Genomic DNA, 25,617 nt, shown 5'->3' with positions numbered 1-25,617 from the left:
TTTTGTACAAAATTGTGGTTTCGAAGTTTTAGCCGTTATTACCGATAATCATCCCATAAATAGGGTAATGTTTAGATCCTTCTCAGATTGCTTTAAAGTTCCTAATCCAAAAGATGAGCAAAAGCGAATATTTCTGACGTTTGATTTCGTTCATATTTTCAAAAATATTTGGAAAAACTGGCTTAATTTGAAAAATTTAGATAAAACCTTTGTTTTTTTGGACTTTGAAGATCTACAAACTAAAAGATACGCAAAATTTCAAAATTTTATAGATATTTATAATGTTGAAAAATATTCCTTAATCAAGCAAGCATTCAAAATTTCGTATAAATCTCTTTATCCCTCGGTATTCGAACGCCAAAAAGTAATTTTAGCCGACAACATTTTTCATTCTTCAACCATTTCTGCTTTGAAGTCGAAGGAAATGAATGATAACCGCTCAGTTCACCGAAATTATTAGGAAATGGTGGCATATCGTAAATAATAATTCTTGTTTCAGAGGAATGTCGAAGAGAAATGAATGGAGCACACCTTTCTATAAACAAAACTTGGAGACGGATCATAAATTGGAATTTTTGAAAAAATTTATTTTCTGGCTGGATAAATGGCATCACTTATCGGGTTTCAATGGTAAATTGTCAAACGAAACTTATCAGGCCTTACGTCAATCTACTTTAGTTTTCATAGAAATAATAGATTATTCATTCAAAACATACGGGGATTTGAAATTCATTTTAGGTGGTAAATTTAGTACAGATAATTTAGAAAAAAGGTTTGGCTTATATCGGTCTCTGTCGGGGTGCAATTATAATGTGTCATTCGATGATATTTTAGGAGCAGAAAAGAAAATTAGAATCAAAAAAATCTTCAAACGGGCTGATGGAAATTATTCAATAAAGGACATCAAAGAAAATTTTGTCGTAGAGGATGATGTTGATGAGGTCTCAGATAATCATTGTGATGTCACTGATTTCCTTTATATTCTGGATACGGATTATCTTCGAAGTTGTGATATATGTAGATAAATCTTCAAAAATTTTATTTCGCAGCAAGCTTCGCTCGAAGCTTTGTCTTGCTCCATCTGAAGTATAAATTTATCCTAGACTGAATCTACTAGTGAATCTAACCTGAGATCGGACCAAAAATCGAAATATCAGTAGAACAGTATTATCAAATAAATATATCACCAATATATCAAATATAATCGAAAGTGGGAATTTCTTCAAACCAAAAAAACTGCTGAAAAAATTAGGGTGGCGAAATAGGTAAATGAACCTTTGAACTAAAACTATTTTACCCTAAGACTCAACATATTTAGGAAAAAGAGTGGCATACTTTTTTGACGTCAACTGCGTTCCTCTATCTTCTTTTGTTTTCGAGCCAAGTATGACTTAAGAAAAATCACTATTATTTTTCATTTCAAAATTATATTTAACCACCTACATTGTGGCCCGCGTAAAATATTCCAGCCGAATATTTCCGTAAATAAAAAAGTTTTTTTGGGAAAACGGCTAGGAGGCTCAATTTCCTTTGGACATTTCTGACAAATTCAGAAACGCGACCACTTAACCCTACATTACTCGCGTGGTCTACGATTGTAGACCATGCCTATTCGAACGATGTTCTTCAGTAAACTATATCAAATGCTTGTTCATGCGCTTCAATAGCTGTTGAGAATATCAGTATTCATACAATCATTGAGCGTTTGACACTATCACCGAGCTGTAATCGAAGTAAATCAATCGATAATACGACTGGTCTACGATTGTAGTCCGCGCGACCGTTCACGTTACAATTTTCGGTTCCAGTCACAGTAGCTGAAAGCCGTTTTTTTATTGTTAAACTGGAAACCAGTATGTCTGATGCTAAAAAAAGGCGTATTCAGACCAGTAAGGATCCTGAGGTCTGGCAGAAATGGTTTAATGAACTTCCAAGTGAATTCGAAAACTCATCTGATGAAAATGATTATGATGATGAGGGAGATGATTATGAAGATGAAGATGCGGTTGAAGAGAGTAACCACGATACAGATTCTGAGCTGGAAGTTTCAGAGGATGACGAACTTTTAGACGAAGAAGAGAATTCAAGCTCAAGCCACCTGTCTGGCTATTATATAGGAAAAGACAAAATTACCAAATGGCGGAAGAATCCGCCTAACTTGCAAGTTCGTTTACGTTCACATAATATTGTGAAACACCTACCAGGCACTAAGGGAAATGCTCGTAATGCGACAACACCAATCGAGTGTCTAAAATTGTTTATAAATGAAATCATTGTGCGTATCATAACAATATCAACGAATATTTACATCGACAATATTCAAAACAGATTTCAAAGAGTTCGAGATGCGAGAAAAACGGATGAGAGAGAAATGAGTGCCTTCATAGGAATTTTGTTTCTTATTGGAACTTTTAGGAGTTCAAGAAAAAATTTGAAAAAAATTTGGGACAATTCTAGGGGAAGTGGTATTGAATCCTGTTATCTCGCAATGAGTGAGAACAGATTCAGGTTCCTTCTGAGATGTGTGAGGTTCGACAATGTGGAGACCAGAAATGAAAGAAGAGAGCTTGACAAATTGGCTCCTATTAGGGAACTTTTTGAGAATTTCTTAGTGAATTTTCAAGCGAATTTCATTCCAAGCGAGTTCCTTACGGTTGATGAACAACTCTTGGCTTTCAGAGGCAGATGTGGTTTCAAACAGTTTATACCGAGCAAGCCTGCTAAATATGGAATAAAAATGTTCGCTCTAGTTGATGCCAAAACATCGTATACAATGAATTTGGAAACTTATGTTGGGCTCCAGCCAGAGGGCCCTTATAAACTGAATAATTCAGGTGAAGAAATTGTTCTTCGATTGGTACAACCAATTGCTGGCACCAATCGTAATGTTACTGGAGACAATTGGTTCAGTAGTGTACCGCTAGTCGAAAAACTCCTGAGGCACCATAAGCTAACATATATCGGTACACTACGAAAAAATAAACGGGAAATTCCACCAGAGTTCCTACCGCACAAGAAAACAGAAGAAAAGTCCTCCATTTTTGGTTTCAAAGAAGAATGTACCCTCGTTTCCTATTGTCCCAAGAAAAACAAGTCTGTGCTATTATTGTCATCTATGCATCACTGTAAAACGATAGATGTGGATACTGGAGTTGACAAAAAACCTATTATCATAACCGATTACAATAGAACAAAAATTGGGGTTGATCTAGTAGATCAGCTTTGCAACAATTACAATGTTGCCAGAAATACTCGTCGCTGGCCAATGGTAGTGTTCTACGATTTATTGAACATTTCTGGTATAAACGCTTTATGCGTATTCAAAGCAAATCATCCTAGACAAACTGTATCTCGAAGTGAATTTTTAGAAAAATGTGCATGGGAACTGATCAAACCACAAATCGAGGTCCGATCAACAATTCTGCAATTGCCCGTAGAAATTAGGCGACGCGCCCGACATCTGCTAGGTGTAAGTGAGGTCTTACCCGCTCCCCCAAACAGGCCACAAAATTATGTTGGACGCTGCCTTATATGCCCCAGATCCGATAACAAATCCACACGAAAATATTGCTACAAATGCAATAGGTACACGTGTAAAAATCACATGAAGGAAATATGTGTCACTTGTATGGCTGAATAAAGCCCACCATTTTTTGTCACCCAGATTTTTGTAACTATTGTTGTTTTGTTTTTGTATAATGATTTTTCTGATTATATGCACCTTCGTTTCTTTTCCTATACATTTTATTAACTACTGAGTCGACTTATTTTTGAAAGAATGTGAAAAATATAGACTCATTACAAATAAATGTTGAAATCTAAGACATTGAAGTTTTCTCGATTTCCTCTCAAAGAGAAGCATTATTTTATCACAAAGTTTCAATTATATGAATAACAAGTGGTCAAATAAACGATATCATCATAGATAATCTTTGAAATATATCAATGTAATATTTAAAGTTAAAATAAATATGGTCTACACTTGTAGACCACGCGAGTAAATACGATCTAAAAGAGGGCGCGAGTAACGCAGGGTTAATGCATGTCACCCATCACTTCCTACTAGTTTTCTACATCGAAATGTACGCCATATTCATTCATCAATAAAATCATAATCACGTTTTCCAGAAACACTCGAATATATGGAAATGTTCCACTATGAATTGGTTGACATGGCCGCCTCGTATAATATGTTGAATATTACTGAAATGATGGTAGAGATATATCAACTTGGCTCGAGCATCATCAACTTCACACCAAAATAAGTACTTTTATAGGTTATATCAAAACGATTGTTAGGTGACACGAATATTCAAAAGCATCTTTCTGCGCAAGTTCATTTCCATTCAATTCCTTTACAATTCCATTCAATTCCTTCACAATGCCTTTAAATTCCATTGAATTTCTATAAAAATTCCTTCAATTCCATTCCAATCAATTCCAATATAATTCCGTGTAATTCCATAAAATTCCGTGCAATTCCGCTTCAATTCCATCAATTTGTACACCAAAATTCCGCAGTGAAAGACCCCTCGATTGCCACTGATCCTGTCATGTTCATTTTTGTTCACATGTGCTCCATTTTTGAATATATTTTAAATGATCAAAATTGTGCGTCAAAATTTTTACTAACTACGGATCAAAAACAGATTCTTTGCAAATTAACAGAACGTAGTATCGAATTAGATTTTTATTATTCCGATTTCTCAGAAACTTGCTCTTGTGGACGTGATTTAAAAAAAATTTTGTATTCGCTTTTCTCAACTTTTGCGAACATATTATTGAATAATTATGTGAAAAATAGGACTAATTAGACCATTTCCAACACGCGAGAGAAAAAGAAGGCCACTGGTGCAGATCGTCAAAATACATTCGAGCTCCAAAAAAAAGGGAAATTAGAAACCTTTACGAAATAGAAAGTTCTTCAGAATTCTCCCTCGTCGAATAGAATTATTTATTTATTTAATTCTTTATTTATATTTTGAGTTACAGTTGAGTTTAAAGAATTTTATTTGAGTTTTATATATATTCTGAGTTACAGTTAAGTTTAAAGAATTTTATTTAAGTTTTGTTTTCATTTCAATTGTGTACGTGAATTTATTCAACTGATTCAAAACCATTTTTTCTCGTTTTTAATATGTTATATGTTAATAATGTTTAAATTGGATACATTATAAGTTCATATACGCAATTTTGTGGCAAGAGATGGCCCTACACCTTCCCGTTGGTTCTTGCTGAACGATAAATTGAGATTGGAATATGCGATATTATCAGAATAATTGGATTTATCATTAATTTTCAGTGCTCCCAACCAGATCACTTTGTTCTCATTAACTTGTTCTCGAATCATAATATGCTGAACCAATCCAATTTATTGACCAAGTAGGGCTTAGTATGTGTCTTGTAGATATTCAATTGAACTTTAGACATCCCATGCCGATAATTCGAGTACATATTAATAGAAATTTATTTAAAAATTGCGCTCCTACGACGTACTCCGTGAGGCCTACTTCAATCCCGAAGTCAGCCTTCCGCATCGGACGATTTGCGGTGTTGCGACATAGTGTTCACGGCTCTGTGTTTAAGAGGGCTGTGATATGGGTGAGGTTCCTCGTGAAAGACCCTGTATATCCCCAACAACAAAGTTCTTGGTTATCAATTCGGACAGGAATCTAAAGTGGTATGAGCACACCAGACAGCACAGCAGAAGACTGGCATCGGCTTCATTCTCGTTGTTTTCTCTGAGAATGCATGTCAGCCTGGAAATTCTCAAGGTCGTTTACTATGCTAACTTTCAGTCAGTCATGTCATATGGGATTATCCTCGTAGAAAACCTGTTTCTCCTCAACCGAATATCAACCAAAGTAGAAATAGTTACGGACTACAAAAACCTATGTTCAGTCAAAATCAGTATTCCAATACAAATGCGCAGGTACCCAACGGAAAAAGATTTCCTTATACAATAAATAAACCAATCAATAATAATCAAAACTTCCCAACCAATCGACAAGTTTTCGGCACAAAACCAGGTTCAAGCTTGTATAAAACTCAACTAAAACCATTGAACTCTAAAAGAACTGGAAGGGCCTCTTAGGTACGAAAAGTGTGTCCAACTGAGACGGAAGATGTAGAGCAACCCATCTCGTTCTGATGGTTCGGCAACCAATCGAATAACCGCATCAGAAGTTGGACGCAGCTGTCGTCTCACTTCAACGCCCCGAGTTGTTTTTGTTTGGGACAGAAAATTCTGGAGCTCGAACACGCTATAATAATCGAGATCTGTTGAAGTTCGAGGTAAACAATATGATTCTGTCTTATCGTCAGGGCATATTTGATGATATGATTGATGCTAGTAGAAATAAGATGAGAACAACGTGGCGAATTATCGACTCGGCTCGGCATAAATGTGTTTCCCGTGAAGGCCTCATATTGTACGAGGGTGATCGGGAAATATCGGATGCTAAAATATTGTGCGACCTCTTTGGTCGATATTTCAGTTCGGCTGCCCAGGGACTTATTACTGGTCGTTTCCCTCCAGCTTCTCTTTCGGTTGAGTGCTCCACCACGTCCAAAAACATCTCAAATTCTATGTTTTTCCATCCCGTTACTCCAGAGGAAGTTGAACGTATAATAGCATCATTACCAAATCGTTCAACAGCAGGCTGGGACGACATTCCAGCTCGAGTTGTGAAACAATCTGCCCCGTATATCTGCGACATTTTGGCAGATACAATAAACTTTTCTGTTTCGAACGGATCATTTCCTGACACGTTGAAAATGGGTTTGACCGTCCCGATCTTTAAAAAGGGTGATCGTGGCTTAGTTGATAATTATAGACCAATCACTATGCTGAGTGTTTTCTCTAAGATTTTTGAAAAGACAGTTTATACACGATTGGTTGATTTCATTGAGGGTCACGGTTTTTTCACCGAGTGTCAGCATGGTTTCCGCGCTGGCCGATCCACTTCAACTGCCATCTGTAGTATGGTGCAGTCCATCTCCAAAAGGCTGGATGACGGTCATTATGTCACAATGATTAGTTTCGACTTGCGTAAGGCATTCGATTGTGTTGATCCGCTGTTTCTTTCGAGAAAATTGTATCGCTTGGGAATTCGCGGCAAGCTGAATGATTGGCTCATATCCTTCTTGCGCAATAGGCGATTTGGCGTAAGGGTTGAGGATTCTATTTCAAGGGAATTTGGCATTTTATTCGGAGTCCCACAGGGAAGTTCATTGGGACCGTTGCTATTCCTCCTATTCATTAACGATCTACCTGAATACATACTTGATGGAGAGGTATTTCTCTATGCTGATGACACTGGTGTTGTGGTGAGTGATCCGTCCCCCAAAGTATTGAAGGAGAAGTGCGACGCTGTGCTCGACCAGTTCTCAAAGTGGTGCGATAACAACCATTTGACTATAAATAATGAAAAGACTGTTTGTATCGACTTTCACAGCCCTTATAGGGAGCCTTGCCAACCTCGTCTTGTTTTCGGAGGTGCTGTTCTAAGGCTGTCAGATCGGGTGATGCTTCTTGGCTGCGTTTTTGACAATCATTTGCGCTGGACATCTGAGATCGACAACGTTTGCGCTAGGTTGAATAGATGTTACTATACCCTATGTCATCTAAAAAGACATGTTGGCTTTCGTTGTGCTCTGACTTTCTATCACTCAAACATCGCCTCAGTACTGCGATATAGTCTGCTGGTTTGGGGGCGTGCTGCGGGATCTCACCGAGCATTTGTTTTGCAGAAGCGTATTATTCGCGCGTTGTTTGGGCTCGATCCCCAAACCTCGTGTAGTACTTTCGTTCCCGTGGAATCCTGACACTTCCATCCATGTATGTTTACCACCTCATGATTTATATTCATGACATTAGATTCAGGATTCCTAGACTCTGTGACCACCATTCGTATGATACTCGCGGTTGTCGAAGATTCTACCACTCGGGCTTGAACCATGCATTTCATGAGAAATCTCCGATGATATCGGGTATTCAGATATATGATGTTCTACCGATGTATTTAATTGAAAAACGTCCTTCGGAGTTCAGGCGTGAACTGAGATCGATTCTCGCCAATGGCTCTTATTATAGCGTGAGTGAGTTCGTCTCGGCAATGAGGGTTCTATAATTTTTTGTTTTACATGTATTTGAGTATTTGTATTTTTGACTTTATTGTTCACTTGTTTTTTACTCTTTTTTTCTGTTCACTATAAAACTTTTCAAGTTGCTAACGTCACTGTATATTCAGTGGAATAAAGATATTATTATTATTATTATTATTATTTACATCGTTATAAACCAATTGACAGAGCGCAGAGAGAGATAGATTGCTCTACATCTTCCCTTTCAGTCTTCCTCAGTTTGCCTGCATCGAGATGACATTCCAGTTCTTTTAGAGTTCAATGACCAAAACCAACCGCCATGTCAATCTCAACAACAAATACTTTCAAGCCATCTGTTACGCCAATGGCCATTTCTACTAGAAGAACCGGAAATCAACAAAAATCGAACTTCATTTCTGGAGAATTTTTCAACTTACAATCAGATAACGAAAATCCACAAGAATTCGAAACAGAATTGTAACGAGAGGGTAGTTTTCAAACCTACCCCCTCATTTTAGAATAATTATTTTAGTTTTCATTTTTAAGTAATTTTGTTTTGAATTAATTTTCCGAAAAATCTTTTCGAATTTCCAATTCAGGATTCCGACATCGTTCGGAATTGTAAACATTCCGCACCGTTTTTATTCCGTTTTAATTTCCTAGAAACGATGTCGCACCGTATAAAACATCCTGAATTGGAAGATAACCGAGTTTTTTTGTTCGCTAGCACAGATAAGTCGAAATTAAGACGTCTTCATCGACGCAAATTTACCGAATTTCGACTGTCGGGCACATCTGATTTCCGCACCCCCCTGTGGGTATAAAATCAGATGTTTCCCCGCAGGCCACTAGACTTATGATTTTCACTTAAGATTTGACTTCGAATCATTTTGCCGAGTTCACACGCCGAAATTTCGCTTGCCGTCCGCCGTATAGTTGAATAGTTTAGAATTTTTCATTTTTTTTTTCATTCTTATTAATAGGAGACAGAATTTTTTCTTTAGTTTTTTTTCTCTTTAATTATTGTGCACCATAGTGGGTGATTTTGAAATTTGCGAGTGCAAGTGGCCAGACCATAGGTAAGACGACACTCCGCCATTTTTTTTTCTCTTTCGTATCATTGGAATTTCAGCCTCCCTTCATCCCTCCCTACCCCTAGTTTAAGCTCCACTCCTACTGCAGAAGCACCCCGCTGGCGTGGATACTCAGGGGGCGCGGAAAGCACTTTGGAGTGGCGAGAAACTTCCTCCACCCCTTCCTACCCCGGATTAAGTTCCACCCCTACTGCTAAAGCACCCCGCTGGCGTGGATACTCAGGGGGTGCGGAAGCACTTTGGAGAGGCGAAAAACCTTCCTTCATCCCTTCCTACCCCGGGTTAAGTTCCACCCCTACTGCTAAAGCACCCCGCTGGCGTGGATACTCAGGGGGTGCGGAAGCACTTTGGAGTTGCTAACCCTTTTTCCTTCCCCGTTGTTTCGACGCTCACCTCAGCTGTTATCGAAGAACCCCGCTGGCGTGGATACTCAGGGGGCGAAGAGCGCACCTAGGGGTGAGCTGTCGTAAATCTGTGCCGTCTTTCATCCCCTAACCTGGCTGAAGTCCGATATCTATCCGCCAAGTGTACGTCTCAGGTTCTGGCTGGCGAACTAGTCCGTATACCCCCGTATAACTGTTGAGATTGTAACATAGTCAACATTGTAAATAGTTAGTCATTAAGAATTATATTAAATTTGGCAACAGTGCATTGATATAATACCTAGAAATATGTTTGTTATATTTCATTCAATGTAGAGACATAAACGAGAAAGCAACAATAAATATAAAAACTGCCTAATCTGTCATATGTTAAAAAACCTGAAGAAATATCGCTCGACGACAACGTTACATGGTGTCAGGTGTAAAACACGATAAATTCATATATATTCAAGAAGTTATTTATTTTGAAAATGGAGGGTTTGAGAACTCCAACTACAATGGATTTTTCTGGAAACATTTCAAAGAATTGGTCCACGTGGATACAAAAATTTAACCTGTACATGAAAGCATCAGGAAAAGACAAAGAAGAGGATGAAAGTGTAAAAATAGCGATACTTTTGCATTTAATTGGCGACGAGGGTATTGCAGTCTATAATACTGAACTAAAAAGTTCAGCGAAATTAACAGATGTTATAGACAAATTCAAGAAATATTGTGAACCTAAAAAGAATTTGATTTACGAGAGATACAAATTCTTAAGCTGGAATCAAAATGAGGGACAATCCTTAACGCAATATATATTAGAATTGAAAACCAAGGTAGCTACGTGCGAATATGAAAAGGACATGGAAATGGTGAGAGACAAGCTGATAATGGGTATGTGTGACAACCATCTTCGGGAAAAATTGCTACAAATTGAAGATTTGACCATGGCAAAAGCAGAAGAAATTTGCCAAATTTTTGAGACCAGTCGCAAGCAGACAACGGAAATGGGCAGTAAAGGAATGGAAACGGCAGTGGATGCAATCCAGGAGTATTCACGGAAGAATCGAGGAAACTTTAAGCGGAATAAGATAAGTAGCTCAAATTTCAATAAAAAGAATAAGGTCCATTTCACTTGTAAAAGATGCAATTTGAATCATGAAAAAAATGAATGTCCAGCATATGGTAAACTATGTAGTTTTTGCAAAAAAATGAATCACTTTGAAATTTGTTGTATGAAAAAGAAGTTCCTTAAATTCAAAAAAAGAGAGGTTAATGAAATAAATGAAGAATTTATAGATTCCGATTCTAGTGATAATTTTTCGCTTGAAACTGTAAATATAATAGATACAGAAAATGAAATAGTTGAAAAAAATATTTCTGAATTAAATATTATGAAAGAAATAACTGAAAATGTTAAGATTAATGATGAAATTGTGTGTTTTAAGGTCGACACTGGAGCTCAATGTAATATTCTGCCTGCCAACGTTTTTCAAAGTGTGATAAAGAACAAGAAAAATGGTTCAGGTCAAATCAACAAAAATCAGAAGGTGAATTTGGTTGCTTACGGTGGAAGCAAGCTGGATGTCAAAGGATCCATACAGATTAACTGTAATATTCGGAATAAGGTATACAATTTGAAATTTTTAATTGTTGAAGAGCAGGGTAAACCAATTTTAGGTTCAGAAAGTAGCATGAAATGCAATTTAATTAAAGTTGTTGAATCAGTTGAGGTCGGATTTTCTGAGCAATTAAACGCAATTTTCACAGAATATAAGTCTGTTTTCGAGGGCATTGGAACATTCCCAGGAAAACCACATAGGTTAGTCTTGAATCACAATAGCGTACCTATTGCACATGCCGCTCGCAGAATCCCTAAGAGTCTCTTTCCAGAATTTGTAAAATCTCTAGAAAATCTGGAGAAATATAGTGTAATAGCTAAGCAATCAGGGCCAACTGATTGGGTTAATAATATCGTCGTTACAGAAAAAAATAAAAAGATACGAATTTGTTTGGATCCATCAGACCTTAATAAATGCTTGAAACGTGAACAATTTCAAATCCCATCTCCTGAAGAAATACTCGGTGACCTAGCCGGTCTAAAATATTTCACCATAGCAGATCTCAAGGATTCCTTTTATCAAATTAAACTTGATATGGAATCATCGAGACTATGTACATTTGCCACACCATTGGGTCGATATAAATTTTTGCGATTACCTTTCGGAATTCATACATCAGCGGAAATATTTCAACGAAAAAATTCAGAAATTTTCGGTGATATTTTAGGCAACAGAATATATATTGATGATTTGATAATAGCAAGTTCGACTGAAGAAGAGCATGACAGAATTTTGAAAAAAGTTTTGGATAGAGCAAAAAATTGTGGAATTACGTTCAACAAAAATAAATTTCAATATAAAAAAACACAAATCAAACTATTGGGTTATATTATTTCGGAAAATGGTATAGAAGTTGACCCTAATAGAGTTGACGCGATAGTTAAATTAAAAGATCCTAAAAATAAGAAGGAACTCTTGAGATTCTTAGGTATGGTGAAATATCTGTCAAAATTTATTCCAAATTTATCTCAAATTACCAGTCCACTCAGAGAATTAACTCGCGATAATGTCATATGGCACTGGGATAGGCCACAATCGGATGCTTTAAAATACTTGAGAAAGCTATTGACTTCAGCACCAATTTTACGTCATTATGATATAAAGAAACCTATCGTGATTCAAAGTGATGCCTCAATTGAAGGGTTTGGAGCGTGTTTGCTGCAAGAAGATGGGGTGGTCGCGTTTGCTTCGAGAACTTTGACAGATGCTGAAAAAAGATATGCAACAATTGAGAGGGAATTATCTGCTATAGTATTTGCAGTCGAAAGATTCAATTATTATTGCTACGGAAGAACAGTGGAAATACAAACCGACCATAAACCACTAGTGAATATATTCAAAAAAGATATCAATAAAGTATCTAGCAGGTTACAAAGATTACTTTTCAGATTGTTCAAATATAACCTCAATGTTACGTATTTACCAGGCAATCAAATGCTGATAGCAGACATGCTATCTAGGGCTGCTGTGAAAATGAAAAATTCTGATAAAATTGAAGATATTCTTGTTCATAGTAATGTGATAAAAGATTTACCTATGTCGGACGAAAACAAAGAAGAAATTGAGAAATATATCATACAGGATGAAAATTTGATTAAACTGAAAGCATTCACTGAAAAAGGATGGCCTAAGCGTGTAAATAAATTGTCTGAAGAGGTACAGAAATTTTCTCAAATTAAAGAGGAAATCTTTGTAGCTGACAATTTTATATTTTTTGGTGATCGATTAATAATACCAGCGCAATTAAGACTGAAATTTTTGAAAATTTTACATAAGGGTCATATGGGAATCAATAAATGTAGAACTAGAGCTCAGGAATGCATCTACTGGCCTGGGATTTCTAGGGATATAGCAACCTTTATTTCAAAATGCAGTGTGTGTAATAGGTTCAGAAATAATAATTCCAAATTGCCAATTTTACAACATTCTATAACTAATCGCCCATGGGAAAAATTAGCTAGTGACATTTTAACGTTTAAAAATAATGATTATCTAGTAATTATAGATTATTATAGTCGTTGGATCGAATTGGAAAAATTAAAATCTAAAAATATAAGTCAGATCATAAAAATTTTCAACAAGGTGTTCTCTTTGCATGGATATCCGGACATAATTGTTACTGACAACGTTCCCTTCAATTCATACGAATTAAAGAACTATTTGAATGAAAGGAATATCAAACTTATTAACTCAAGTCCGAATTATCCAAGAAGCAATGGTCTAGCAGAAAAAGCTGTGAGTATTGCTAAAAATATGCTCGGAAAGTGTGACTGGGAAAATGGCGATATCAACTCATACTTGCTCAACTATAGAAATACATCTAGTCCTGATTTTGGTTTATCACCTGCTCAATTATTACTCAGTCGTCGTCTAAAAGATGACATACCTGTCATGGATCACTTGCTTCAGCCTGTAGCGATAAATAAGAAATTTGTTCGTGAGAAATTTGAAAATAGAAGGTTGAGACAGAAAAATTATTATAATAGACATGTGAAAAACTTGGCAGAAGGAAAAGTAGGTGATAGGGTGTTGTTTAAATATAAAAATGTTTGGAAAGAAGGGAAGATTGTTAATTTATGTGAGGAACCACGATCTTATCATGTCATAGATATTGAGAATAGAATTTTCAGAAGAACTAGACAACATATCATTTTGCTTAATAATAGTTGTTCCAAATTTCATGATGATAAAACAAATGAAGGTACAAGGATAATCACAGATCCTGAAAATCTTGTAGATATTAATAGGGCTAGATTCAGTCTGAATATGTGTAAAAATAAGCACGATTATGATTTGAGAGAGAGAAAAAAAATCAACTATAAAGAGTAGTATTTCTTTATTAACATTTACTTATATAATAGATGAATTAGGTATAAGTTAGGTAGACTGGAATTAGATAGTTAAGTATAATGTTAGTTATAGAATAGGTTAAATAGAATTAGGTAATTATATGGTAAAAAAAAAAAAAAATAAAAAAAAAAAAATAATAAGTAATTAAGGTATGACTTTAGCTTAAAGGGAAAGATGTAACATAGTCAACATTGTAAATAGTTAGTCATTAAGAATTATATTAAATTTGGCAACAGTGCATTGATATAATACCTAGAAATATGTTTGTTATATTTCATTCAATGTAGAGACATAAACGAGAAAGCAACAATAAATATAAAAACTGCCTAATCTGTCATATGTTAAAAAACCTGAAGAAATATCGCTCGACGACAACGTTACAAGATAGGATTCCGTTTCATTCCGTCCGTTTTGCACCTGTAAATTCAGTGATTTCGAGTCTTTCACTGTACGAATTTTGTGATAGTGCCATTTGTGTTTCCTTTTTACGAGTCGACAAATAAAAGTTGTGTACGTTGATTTTGACTATCATTGGGCGTCGCTAACACCCTAGACACCAAGGAACCTTGTCTTCGGCTAGTAGCTACCAGGGTAGGTTTGCTATTCTCCCTTAAAGAAAAGCTGACGCTCGAGTACACCGAGGAAAACTCGTTACAGAATACGAAAATGAATACGAAATAATTAATTCTCAAGAAGAATGGGAAGAAAATTATGAAGACGAAAATTTTCAGGCAACTGCCTCGGAACCGAACGAAACCTAGATTTGAATTGTGTTAAAATCAAATCAAAACTATCCTACATTTACCTTTGAGGTGTAGATTTTAGAATTTCATTGATTGAGGTGCAACCAATTCAGTAATTACCTAATAGAAAACCGGCTCATGAAAAATTTTTACATTTTCTAAACAAAGAACCATTCAGTATGTCAGGTTTACGAAACACCATTGAAGCAGATGATAACACGGGTCAATACCAAATTTGACTTTGACTGCAAAGCATAAAATTTCGATAGTTTAGATCCTAATTAGACGAAAAAAAAAATATATGGCATGAAAAAGTTTGCTTCTGTGTTTAGGAGACTGATTCAACGATAGCATTTACAATAAAAACAAGCAACATGTGTAGCCCATGGCTTGTCTTGATTCCAAACAGGAAAGTCAAAATATGCTTCATAGGCTTCAGAGAGAACGTGAGATGTCTTTCGTATTTCACGTCACGAATTATAATAAATTGACCGCATATGAAACAAAATGCATCAGCATCGTATTTACACTTTCTTGACGATATTTAAAGTTTGTCTGGGCTAGTAAACAACACCTGATCATTGTTTATGACTCGAGTGCCCTCTAGCGGCACCTTGTAAACGTAAATACCCCACTCTCATCGGACGTTCTTTTTGAATTATTAAAAATTATAAAAAAAATGAAGAACGACTATTAATACTATAACTATCACAAAAGCAAACTTTATACCAAGAACAGTTATTTTCTTTTCGTGAGCATAGTTAACCGGAAAATCCTAGTATAAACGTTAGGACAAAGAACAAAAATTTTTTTGTAGAGTCGTGTAATTTGAGTATTCCAATGTTATACGAGTTGGGAATTTATGAAAACATTCATTTACATGTAGTCGACTGGCATCAAAAATTTGACGCATTATTAGGAACTTCCGATTTAGGCCCGGTACTTTCACCTTCGAATAAATTTTATTCAACCAATAATGACGTACCGACATTCGATCTATGACAAATAAACTCTTCTAATTAAGTTTCAATGACAGATTTATTCGATGAATAACACTATCTGAAAGTGAAAAGACTGCATTTCTACTAATCTTACGAATACGACTTAATAAATTCGAATAAATTTATTTATTCGCACGTGAAAGTACCGGGCCTTACAGAGATTGGGTGCAAAAATCGATTATCAAACACATACATTGATGATCAATGATTTGAAAATACCGTTTAACCTTGTTTAACTATAGAAGTTTTACCTGAGATAAATTTTAAAGAATTTTCAACACCAGAATATATTGCACAAGCGAGAGACGAATTCTGTTGCATTCCAATTGCACAACCAATTAACAACATTCAAATTAATTTTTCGGAAAGAAAACCTGTTCAATCCTTACTTGAAACTAAAATAATAAAACCGCCCATCAAAAATCAGAAATTTAAATTTACCGAACGTATCACTCGTATCAGAACCGCTCATATGAGCTCAGAAGAAAAAAGAGAAATTTTGAAACTATGCAATATATTCAAAAACATTTTTTATAATGAAAATTCTGACCTTTCCTTCAGTAATACGGTTAAACATAAAATTAGAACGGAAGATGAAGAATTCGTTCATGTTAAGTCCTTCAGACATCCCCACAGATTGAAAAAGAATATTCAAGAACTGATTCAAAAATTACTTGATGATAAAATTATACGTCCATCGATATCGCCTTATAGTGCCCCTGTATGGATAGTAGATAAGAAAAAAGACGCATCTGGCGAAAAGAAATATGGAATGGTAATTGACTACCGTCGCTTAAATGAGAAAACAATAAAAGATAAATATCCCCTCTCACGTATAGAAGAAATCTTGGATAACTTAGGGAAAAGTTGTTATTTTTCAACATTAAATATGGCGATAGCCTTTCATCAGATCGAAATGGACTCAGATTCCATCGAGAAAACTGCATTCACAGTGAACAACGGACATTACGAATATCTTCGCGGCTTGAAAAGTGGCCCTAGCACATTTCAACGTGTCATGGATGATGTTTTTAAGGAATATCCTCACAAATTTTGCTTCGTATACATGGACGATATTGTAATCTTTTCAAAATCGCTGCAAGAGCATATTTACCTTTAAAATTGATTTTTCAATAACTACTAGAATTCAACCTGAAAATCGAGTTAGATAAATGCGAATTTTCAAGCAAAGATGTCGAATTTCTAGGACATGTAATAACCCCCGAAGAAATATCACCAAATCCTTCCAAGTTGAAAGCGATTGAAAAATATCCAATACCCCGAAATACAAAAGAAATAAAATCATTCCTAGGCTAACTTGGTTATTTACGCCGATTCATTAAAAATTTTGCGCACATCGTGTCGCCACTAACCAAATGTTTGAAAAAAGTTGCAAATAAAAAATCTGTCTATCAAGATTACATTTCTGCATTCCAATTAGGTGAAGGTTATTAATGAATGCTCCAATTTTAATTCACCCAGATTTTGAAAAACCTTTCAAACTAACCACCGATGCATCAAACGTCGCTATTGGAAGCGTGCTCTCTTTGTCAAATCGCCCAGTAGCATACTATTCCAGAACACTCAATTCAGCCGAAAAAAAATTATTCTACCATTGAAAAAGAATTACTTGCGATATTAGATTCAACAAATAACTTAGACCTTATCTTTTTGGACAACACTTTACTGTAGAAACTGATCTTAACCAACTTGTATGGCTTTATAAAATGAAAGAACTGAATTCGAGACTCATAAGATGGAAACTTGAATTGGAAGAATCTGATTTTGATATTATTCATACGAAAGGCAAGGAAAATAAAGTTGCTCACGCACTTTCTCGAATAGCATTGAATAATCGAGAAAATGACGAAAATTCTCTATTATCAGAAAACAATTTGAATTTTGAAATATCCTCGATTTTACCTGATGTGAATGACCTACCGGTATTAGCTGATGAAGATTTAGAAAATATGCTGAATCCAGAAAACAATCATAACCTTATCATTACATCCGAAAATGAAAAACTCCACCCAGAGAGAGCGAGAGAGAGAGAGATTTATTGATGAATTGCACACTACATTATGCTTTCACAGGTCAGTACAGAGATATAGAAACATCAGATACTACAACAATACTTCACATAATCAAAATGCACACACACATATATAGTTAAATAGCATAGCACTAATTACATGAATAGTCAAACAAACATACAGTATTGAAAGTCTATAATCAAATATATATAATAGATCTGCAATTCATTGAAAGTCGGTCTCAGAGATTCTCATGCCTTCGAACTCGTCCACCGAGTAAAGGACATGCGACAACAAAAATTTTTTAATTTTCCCCTTGAATATCCTGGTCGGCAGGCCCCTGACCCCAACAGGAAGCTTGTTGAATAATGTAGCAGCGCTGAAGTCCGGACCGCGCTGGGATCTGCTCAGTCTAACGTACTCCTTCCTAATATTGAGTCTGTTTCTGGTGTCATGTTCATGAGTATCTGACAGCGTTGTATAATTCTTGCTGTTTTTATGGATGTAGAGCAGACTCTCAAGCATAAATAGGGAGGGAAAAGTGAGTATTCTCAGTTCCTTGAAAACGTGCTTACAGCAGTCACGGTATCCCAGCCCGCCTAAAACTCTCATCGCTCGTCTCTGAAGTCCAAAAATGATCCCAGCCTGGGCGCAATTACCCCATACTAGGACTCCATACCTAAGGTGTGTTTCTACCAATGCAAAATAGGCAGTCTTCAGCACTCCGGTTGACAACGAGCTCGATAGTACCCTCATAGCAAATATATTGCTGCTGAGTCTAGAAGACAAATTATCGATTTGGACCGCCCACGTAAGAGACGCATCCAGGTACACTCCAAGAAATTTAACAGAGGTGTTCGCTGTGAGTAAGGATCGGTCTACCGAAAAGTCTTTCGATCGAAAGTTTATTCAATAGAAAGTTCTCTGCATCGAAGAGTCACTCGACCGAAAATGACGCCCACTTTCTCCTGATTGGCCAGATTGGTCGGAACGATTCGGAACGACTCGGAACTGGCACTCTTTCATCTTTGTCTTATCATTTCTGAAATTTGACAGAGAATTTGGACATTTAATTCTGCAGTACCAAAACGGTTGATTGTTTACATAACCTTCAATCTGGAAATTTTTCGACTTTCCTCAAAAATGAAATCAATTTGAATAATCATTTTGACGAATCAAGTAGGACCAATGATAATATGATGAAATGCATTGAAAGTGCTCTCTAGGATACATTCACTGATCCAACGGAATATATTTTCTATATATAATAAAAGTAGGTATCCATAAATTGTATAAAATGAATATCATTCTCTCATAGTACTAAGTAATCAAATGCAACCTTTGTTTTCAGGTAATGTTGAATGATCAAAATACTGCAATATTCTGTATTTGTTTATAAGAGAGGAGTGTAGGGCAAGAGAACCTCACTTCTCAAATGTACCAAGATTTTCGAATTGAATGAGAATGTGATGATGATTAGTTATAATGTCATCTTAACATATAAATTCTACTGATTGAGGCGAATAGGGCAGTTGGCAATCAGAAAATTTTAAGAACTATCACATTTAATGCTGATTTTCTTAACTCGAATAAATAATATAGATTACAAGAGATTAAGTACAAACAATGAGTATAATTTACAAACGAGCCATTCAAGAGATTCTCCTCAAACTATGGTTTCAGAAAGTGGATATTGAAAGGACAGATACCCATGAAATCAATAAAATTATTGGGAAAAACAGTGAACTGCTGATATAAGCTTTGCGGATAAGAAATATTTCAAAATTGCCTAATACAGCAATGAGAATCATACCATATGTCAAGTCATTGTATTGAAATAATTAAATATAAACTGTAGGTTGATTTTTCAAGATGTTCATTTAATTCATAAAACCAAATAAGATGTATTATCAAACATTCCAAATATTCTCCTCATATTATGATGTATACTTACTATAGATACGAAGAACTAATAGGGAATGTAACATTTTGTTTCTTGATGGATAAGTTTCATTCACACTGATTCGAAGTGTCTGTTTTGAAATTTGCATGGGTATTTCCCAACACCAATATATAATATAGATTCCGAGAGACTAAGTACAAGCCATTATTATTTTATACAAACAAGAGATTCTCCTAAAACTCTGTCTGAAAGTGGATAATAAATGGACAGGTGCATTAATGAATAGCCATGAAATTATTTGGTAAAACAGTGAACTGCTGATATAATAAGCTTTGCGAAGGAGAAATATTTCACAATTGCCTATTGAAACAATGAGAATCATATCGTATGTTAATTCATCGTGTTGAAATTATTAAATATAAACTATAGGTTGAATTTACGAAATGTTTATTTCATTCATAAAACCGAAAAAGAACTTTGATAATACATTGTAAATATTCTCCATATTCTGTGATATTACATATCAGGAAAAGAGGTCAAATTATTGGGTCTTCTAAATATTCTTTATTGAAGTCATTCTAGCTTTCGTTCAGTTTCTGGACTTCTTCAGGGACAATGTCCATTAATTAAAATATTGTATGTATTTATTCTTAGTTTCTGAAGAAGTTCAGAAACTGAACAAAAGCCAGGATGACTTCAATGAAGAGTATTTAGAAGACCCAGGAATTTGACTTCTTTTCCCGATATCTATTATCACATCGTTTAAAGAGGTCCAGATTTCCTTTAATCTAATTCTCCATATTCTCTTCACACTATGATGTATACTTACTCTAGATACGAAGGACTGATAGGTAAAGTAACATTTTGTTTCTTTCATTTATACCGATTTTAACTGTCTGTTTTGAAATTTACCAAGTAAAATGTTACTCTGATCTTAATTTTTCCCTCACTTCAATGTTCGATTTCAAAGATATACTGAAATAGTGATAGGCATTGTGAAATAAAAGAACACATTTAAAAAATCTATTTCAGTGAAAAACACACTCCGGAATATAAGACTAAAAGTCAATGTTAAATTACTCAATCTCAGATTCAAAACCAACTGGCAAATCTTGAATATATTGGAAATCTGGTGAGCAGGTGGTTTTAGTATTTCCCGTTCATTGGGTTACTAGGAATATATCGAGTGCAGTTGTCTCACATCTTCAGTGGGATATTTGAATGTTTTCAATTTACCTACGAAGATTTTCTTGTCTTGGAGAGCATAGGATAACAGAGTAGGTAGCAGGCAGGCATCAGGTTGAAATGATGTATCATTCTAGTAGGTGCTGAAATGTTTAGGGATCTGGCAAATCTTGTATATATTGGAAATCTGGTAAGAAGGTTGTTCTAGCATTTCCTGTTCCTCCATGACTTCCATACAATAAAATACCATCTTGACTGAAAACCGTCTCTAACATGGTTATTTGAAGACACTCATTTACAATTCTTTGGCGTAGTTCGTCCAAATTTCAGGCCGAGTCACAAAAATCTTGGACTTAAGATGGCCTCACAAGAAGTCCAGAGGGTTCAGGTCAGGTGTTCCGACTCCATAGGACAGGTGCAATAATGAATTGCCATAAAATTATTTGGTAGAACAGTGAACTGCTGATATAAAACTGTAGGTTTCGATATCAAAGATACTGAAATAGTGATAAGATTTGTTAAAACAACTTTAAAAAAAAATCTATTTCAGTGAAAAACACACTGTCTTGCGGGGGAAAGACCGTCAGACGGTCTTTCCACCGCTAGACACTCAGCTGACGGTCATTTTTATATTTCCATATATGTAAGAAATCATATGGAGGTGTTTTCATTCGGGATGATTTTCAAATTTTTTTCCCGAGTTCGAGTTCGCGCTCGACTGACGTATTTTCCACCCTCAGCCGATCGGCTGACTTCACTATTATGTTTCTAATTAACAACAATATTACATATAGAAAATTTCAGCAGGGATAAAATCAATTGAAATTTTGCATTTTTTCCCGAATTCCGCCGCCTCCCACGTCTGCGCCCACCGATGGTATTGAAGCTGACGATCGGTTTCGTCATTTGCAATGTGACTACAACCTACATTATTAAATGCAGCCGGGATGAAATTCCTTGAAAAAAAGACTCTGCCTCCCGGACTATAAGCAGCGAGTCTGCAGATCGGGTCATTGACGATGCTAAGCTTTTTGAGATGGGCTCTGAGTCTACAATGTCCTGTGAAAGCCGCCATTATAGATCTCAGATTTGTTCTAGAAAATCCTAGCCAACGACTGGTGTACGGGCTGGGAGGCACTGAAATAGCCCTATGCGAGTGACGCAGTCCAGAACGGTTGCGCCAGTATTCCAGGACCTTTAGCCTTATCCAGCTGTTGTTCCGGTCCCTGATCAAGGAATTGGAAATTCCTATACTAGGTTCCGGGCCAATAAGCATTGATGTTGCGCCTTCCCCCGGCTAGAGCATCCGATGCATCGTTGCCACTGAAGCCAGAGTGTCCACGTCCAGGTACCCAAATCAGTTGCAGTCTGTTTAAACCTCCCAATTTGGATAGTTTAGATCTGCATTCAAATACCTGTGCCGAGTTGCATTTGTCTGCTGCGAGAGATTTAATTGCAGCTTGACTATGCGTTACGATTTTTATTGACCTACTCGCCCAACCAATGTTAAGCAAATGGTTGGCGCATAGATCAATAGCGAAGATTTCTGCCTGAAATGCTGTCGCCGACTTTCCCAGACTGGCACTGAGTTCGGTCAGCGGTCTACGACTGTAGAGACTCCGGCTCCAAATCCCTGACTGGTTCTGGAGCCATCAGTAAATCAGCAAGGTCCTCGTAGATAGAATTCCTTGTGACGGAGCCATTCGTCTCTGCTTGGAATCAGAGAACTGAAGGTTCTATCCGTGCTGGTTCTCGTGATTATCTGATCAGTTCTCATGCCCATCACCTCGTCTGTCTCCAGTTGGACTGAAAGACGGTTGGGCACGAAAATGAGTTTGTCAGGCTCATTTACAGTAAGGTGGTGGAGCCGTGATTGCTAGTCTTGCCTCTCCCTGGATAAAAACGTGAAGGGGAGGAAGGTCTAATAGCATCTCCATGAACGCAGTTGGAGTAGAGCGGAATGCCCCCGAAATCATGAGGCATATGCCGTTCTCTGGAGTTTCGAAGATTTGTTTTGGGTTAGGACGCGTTCTGTGCAGGACCACCAGGCGATACAGCCGTAGGTGATCAATGGTCTGATCACCGTGACGTATAGCCAGCGGAGCTGCTTCGGCGCTATCCCCCAAGTCTTTCCACAAATCCTTTGGCAGGCCCATAGGGAGTGCCTGGCTTTGTGGATGACTCTTTCCACATGGGAGTTCCAGTGAAGCTTCTTATCCAGGGTAATGCCTAGATATTTGGATTCCTCTACGAGTTGAATAGTCTTACCATAGAGAATTGGGGGAGAAATTTGGAACTTTCTTCTCCTGGTAAAGGGAACAATCAAGGTTTTGCAGGGGTTCACGCCTAACTGCTGCCCATCACACCAACCCTGAATTACTGTTAGTGTTTCCTGAAGAGCAGCTGAGATGATTGCATCTTCATTGCCCGTCAGTAAAACAACTATATCATCCGCGTAAGCCTGAACGGATTTGCCCCTTCTTTGGTGAAGTTAATTCAATCTTATCTAGACAATCCAGTAATGTATGTGGAATGTTGCGGCAATAGGTCGCGTGAATTTGTGCAGTCGTCCGGGTTTCCGCAGGGAACAGTTTTGGCTTCTATTCTGTTTATTTATCGATGACCTCGCCTTTGAACTGACGGTTTATTTTTCTATTTGAAAATTGATTCTTTATTTGATTGTTTGACTCTTCAGGAAAAGCTCGAGGCGGTTGTGAGGTGGAGTGTTGTGAATAGAATTCCTCTCAATGCTGAGAAATGCGTTATCATGAACTTCACCAAGAAGAGACTCACTAGAGTTTTTCATCATAACTTTGGTTCAATTGTGTTGGGGAGACCAGAGTACGTCAAAGATCTTGGACTCACATTCGATAGAAAACTTTCGTTCGGCAAACATGTTGAGATCATTACTACTGGAGTGAAGAAGAATTTGGGTTTTATTTGTCGAAATCTTCGAGTTCTACGACATTTTTCGGACGTGGACCGCATGAAGTCCCTCTATTATTACTAAGTGAGATCTGGCCTGGATTATGCTTGTGCCGTATGGAACAAACACCATCGATTTACGCTGGGTCGCTTGAGAGGGTTCAAAGGAGATTCTTGAAATATCTTTCCTTTAGACGGGATAAATTTTATCCACCTCGGGGTACCCCTGACGGTATATTGCTTCTGAGACATCAGTTTCTCTCTTTGGAGGATCGTCGATTGCTCCACAGTGTAATGTTTTTGTTCAATGTTCTTCATAATTCCATACACTGTCCCACTATCTTGCAGAGGCTAATTTTCGTATCCCTAGTCTGTCTGGTCGCGGTCAAAGCTTGTTCTACAGGCTCAGACTCGTACTGACCTTTTGAAGTTTTCACCTGTCAACCGTAATATGATATCGTGTTATTCGTCGATTGAAGACCAATGTGATGTTTTGGCTCCTTTGACCAAGTACTCCTTCAAATAGTTGGTCATTCAAGTTCTTAGGATCAATCAGTTGTGATGGTTTATAGCTTTGTTCTAATGTGTTTTGTGTTGAAAATTCTGTTTTATGGTTTTTTTATTTTTTGTATAAATTTTTGTATCTCTCTTTACGCATTATATTAATGTTGATTTGTTCACTGACTTTTAAATTGTCTTATAATTGAATATTTGTATTCGTTAGACAATAAAATATTATTATTATTAAAGCTGTCACGAACTGAGCAGAAACAGCGGAAGACATGGTATGCAAGTGTCCAGAGCTGGCTGTCCTAAGAACCATTCATATGGGGAAACCAGTGCTGGATACTCACGAGGTAATGCAAAAGGCCCCTCTAAGGATGTGTCGATTTTATCTACACCACTGACAATCTCCTTGGATTCTTGTAAATGAGTAGGGTAGAGAATACAAAAGATCTACATGGTCGTCCATTCCATTCCATTGCTGTATCCCGTTACCGGGAATAAATCTACAAAAAGAAGAAAAAAAAATTGCGAACAGACTTGTAATTTCTTAGGGCTAGTTGCGACTGTGTGCCCTCCTGTGACTAAAGAGACCCAACCGTGACCTGCAGATCCTTCCACACTCAGGGCATGGATAGTCACCAACCAGATCTGGCCGCCGCTGTATCCTTCTCGATTCTCCATTGTAACTGTGTACCAAAGACCTCCACTGTGACCTGTCTAACGCTAGTTTTTCCCAGTTATGATTGGCATTAACTAATTTTAGGGATTGATGTAGTGTATCCTTAAACCGCTTATACTGGCCTCCTGGTTTCCGGGCTCCCTCAGTGAATTCGCCATATAGAGCTATTTTGGGGAGTCTTGTGTCTTGCATCCTCAGAATGTGGCCGCTCCATCTGAGTCGGGCCCTCGTTACTTGAGTCTCGATTGTTGTACAACTCGCCCGTTGCAAGACTTCTGCATTCGAAACTTTGTGGAACCATCTGATGTGCATTATCTGTCTTAGATGACGTTGTTGCGTTAGTTCAAGCTGTTTGATATGTCGCCTGTAGGGCGTCCAGCTTTCACTTCCGTAAAGAAGCGTTGGGAGGACCACTGCTTTGTAAACAGCTGTCTTGGTCTTCAGATTGAGGTCGTGATTTTGAAACACCCTGTCCTTTAGCTTCCAGAATGCCCGTGATGCCGAATTGATACAGTTTTGTATTTCCGTGTCTAGATTAGCCCTAGTATTTATGAAGCTTCCCAAGTATTTGAACTGCTCGACCTGTTCTAGAGTTTCATTCTCC

General features: G+C 36.9%; 1 protein-coding gene across 1 annotated transcript; it reads left to right on the top strand.

Annotated features, from left to right (window-relative positions):
* Positions 1-1,855: 1,855 nt before the first annotated feature.
* LOC123322365 (piggyBac transposable element-derived protein 4-like) lies at positions 1,856-3,640 on the top strand. The gene has a single exon (XM_044910310.1). The coding sequence runs from the start codon at positions 1,856-1,858 to the stop codon at positions 3,638-3,640; it is 1,785 nt and encodes a 594-aa protein (XP_044766245.1).
* The last annotated feature ends 21,977 nt before the right edge of the window (positions 3,641-25,617 follow it).

This window comes from Coccinella septempunctata, chromosome X, assembly GCF_907165205.1.
Source record: "Coccinella septempunctata chromosome X, icCocSept1.1, whole genome shotgun sequence".
Classification (NCBI taxonomy): domain Eukaryota; kingdom Metazoa; phylum Arthropoda; class Insecta; order Coleoptera; family Coccinellidae; genus Coccinella; species Coccinella septempunctata.
This window is presented reverse-complemented; position numbering and strand designations above follow the sequence as displayed.

Bases quoted from the DNA above. Each gene is read 5' to 3' on its own strand.
- LOC123322365 (XM_044910310.1), top strand. From the start codon at position 1,856: ATGTCTGATGCTAAAAAAAGGCGTATTCAGACCAGTAAGGATCCTGAG.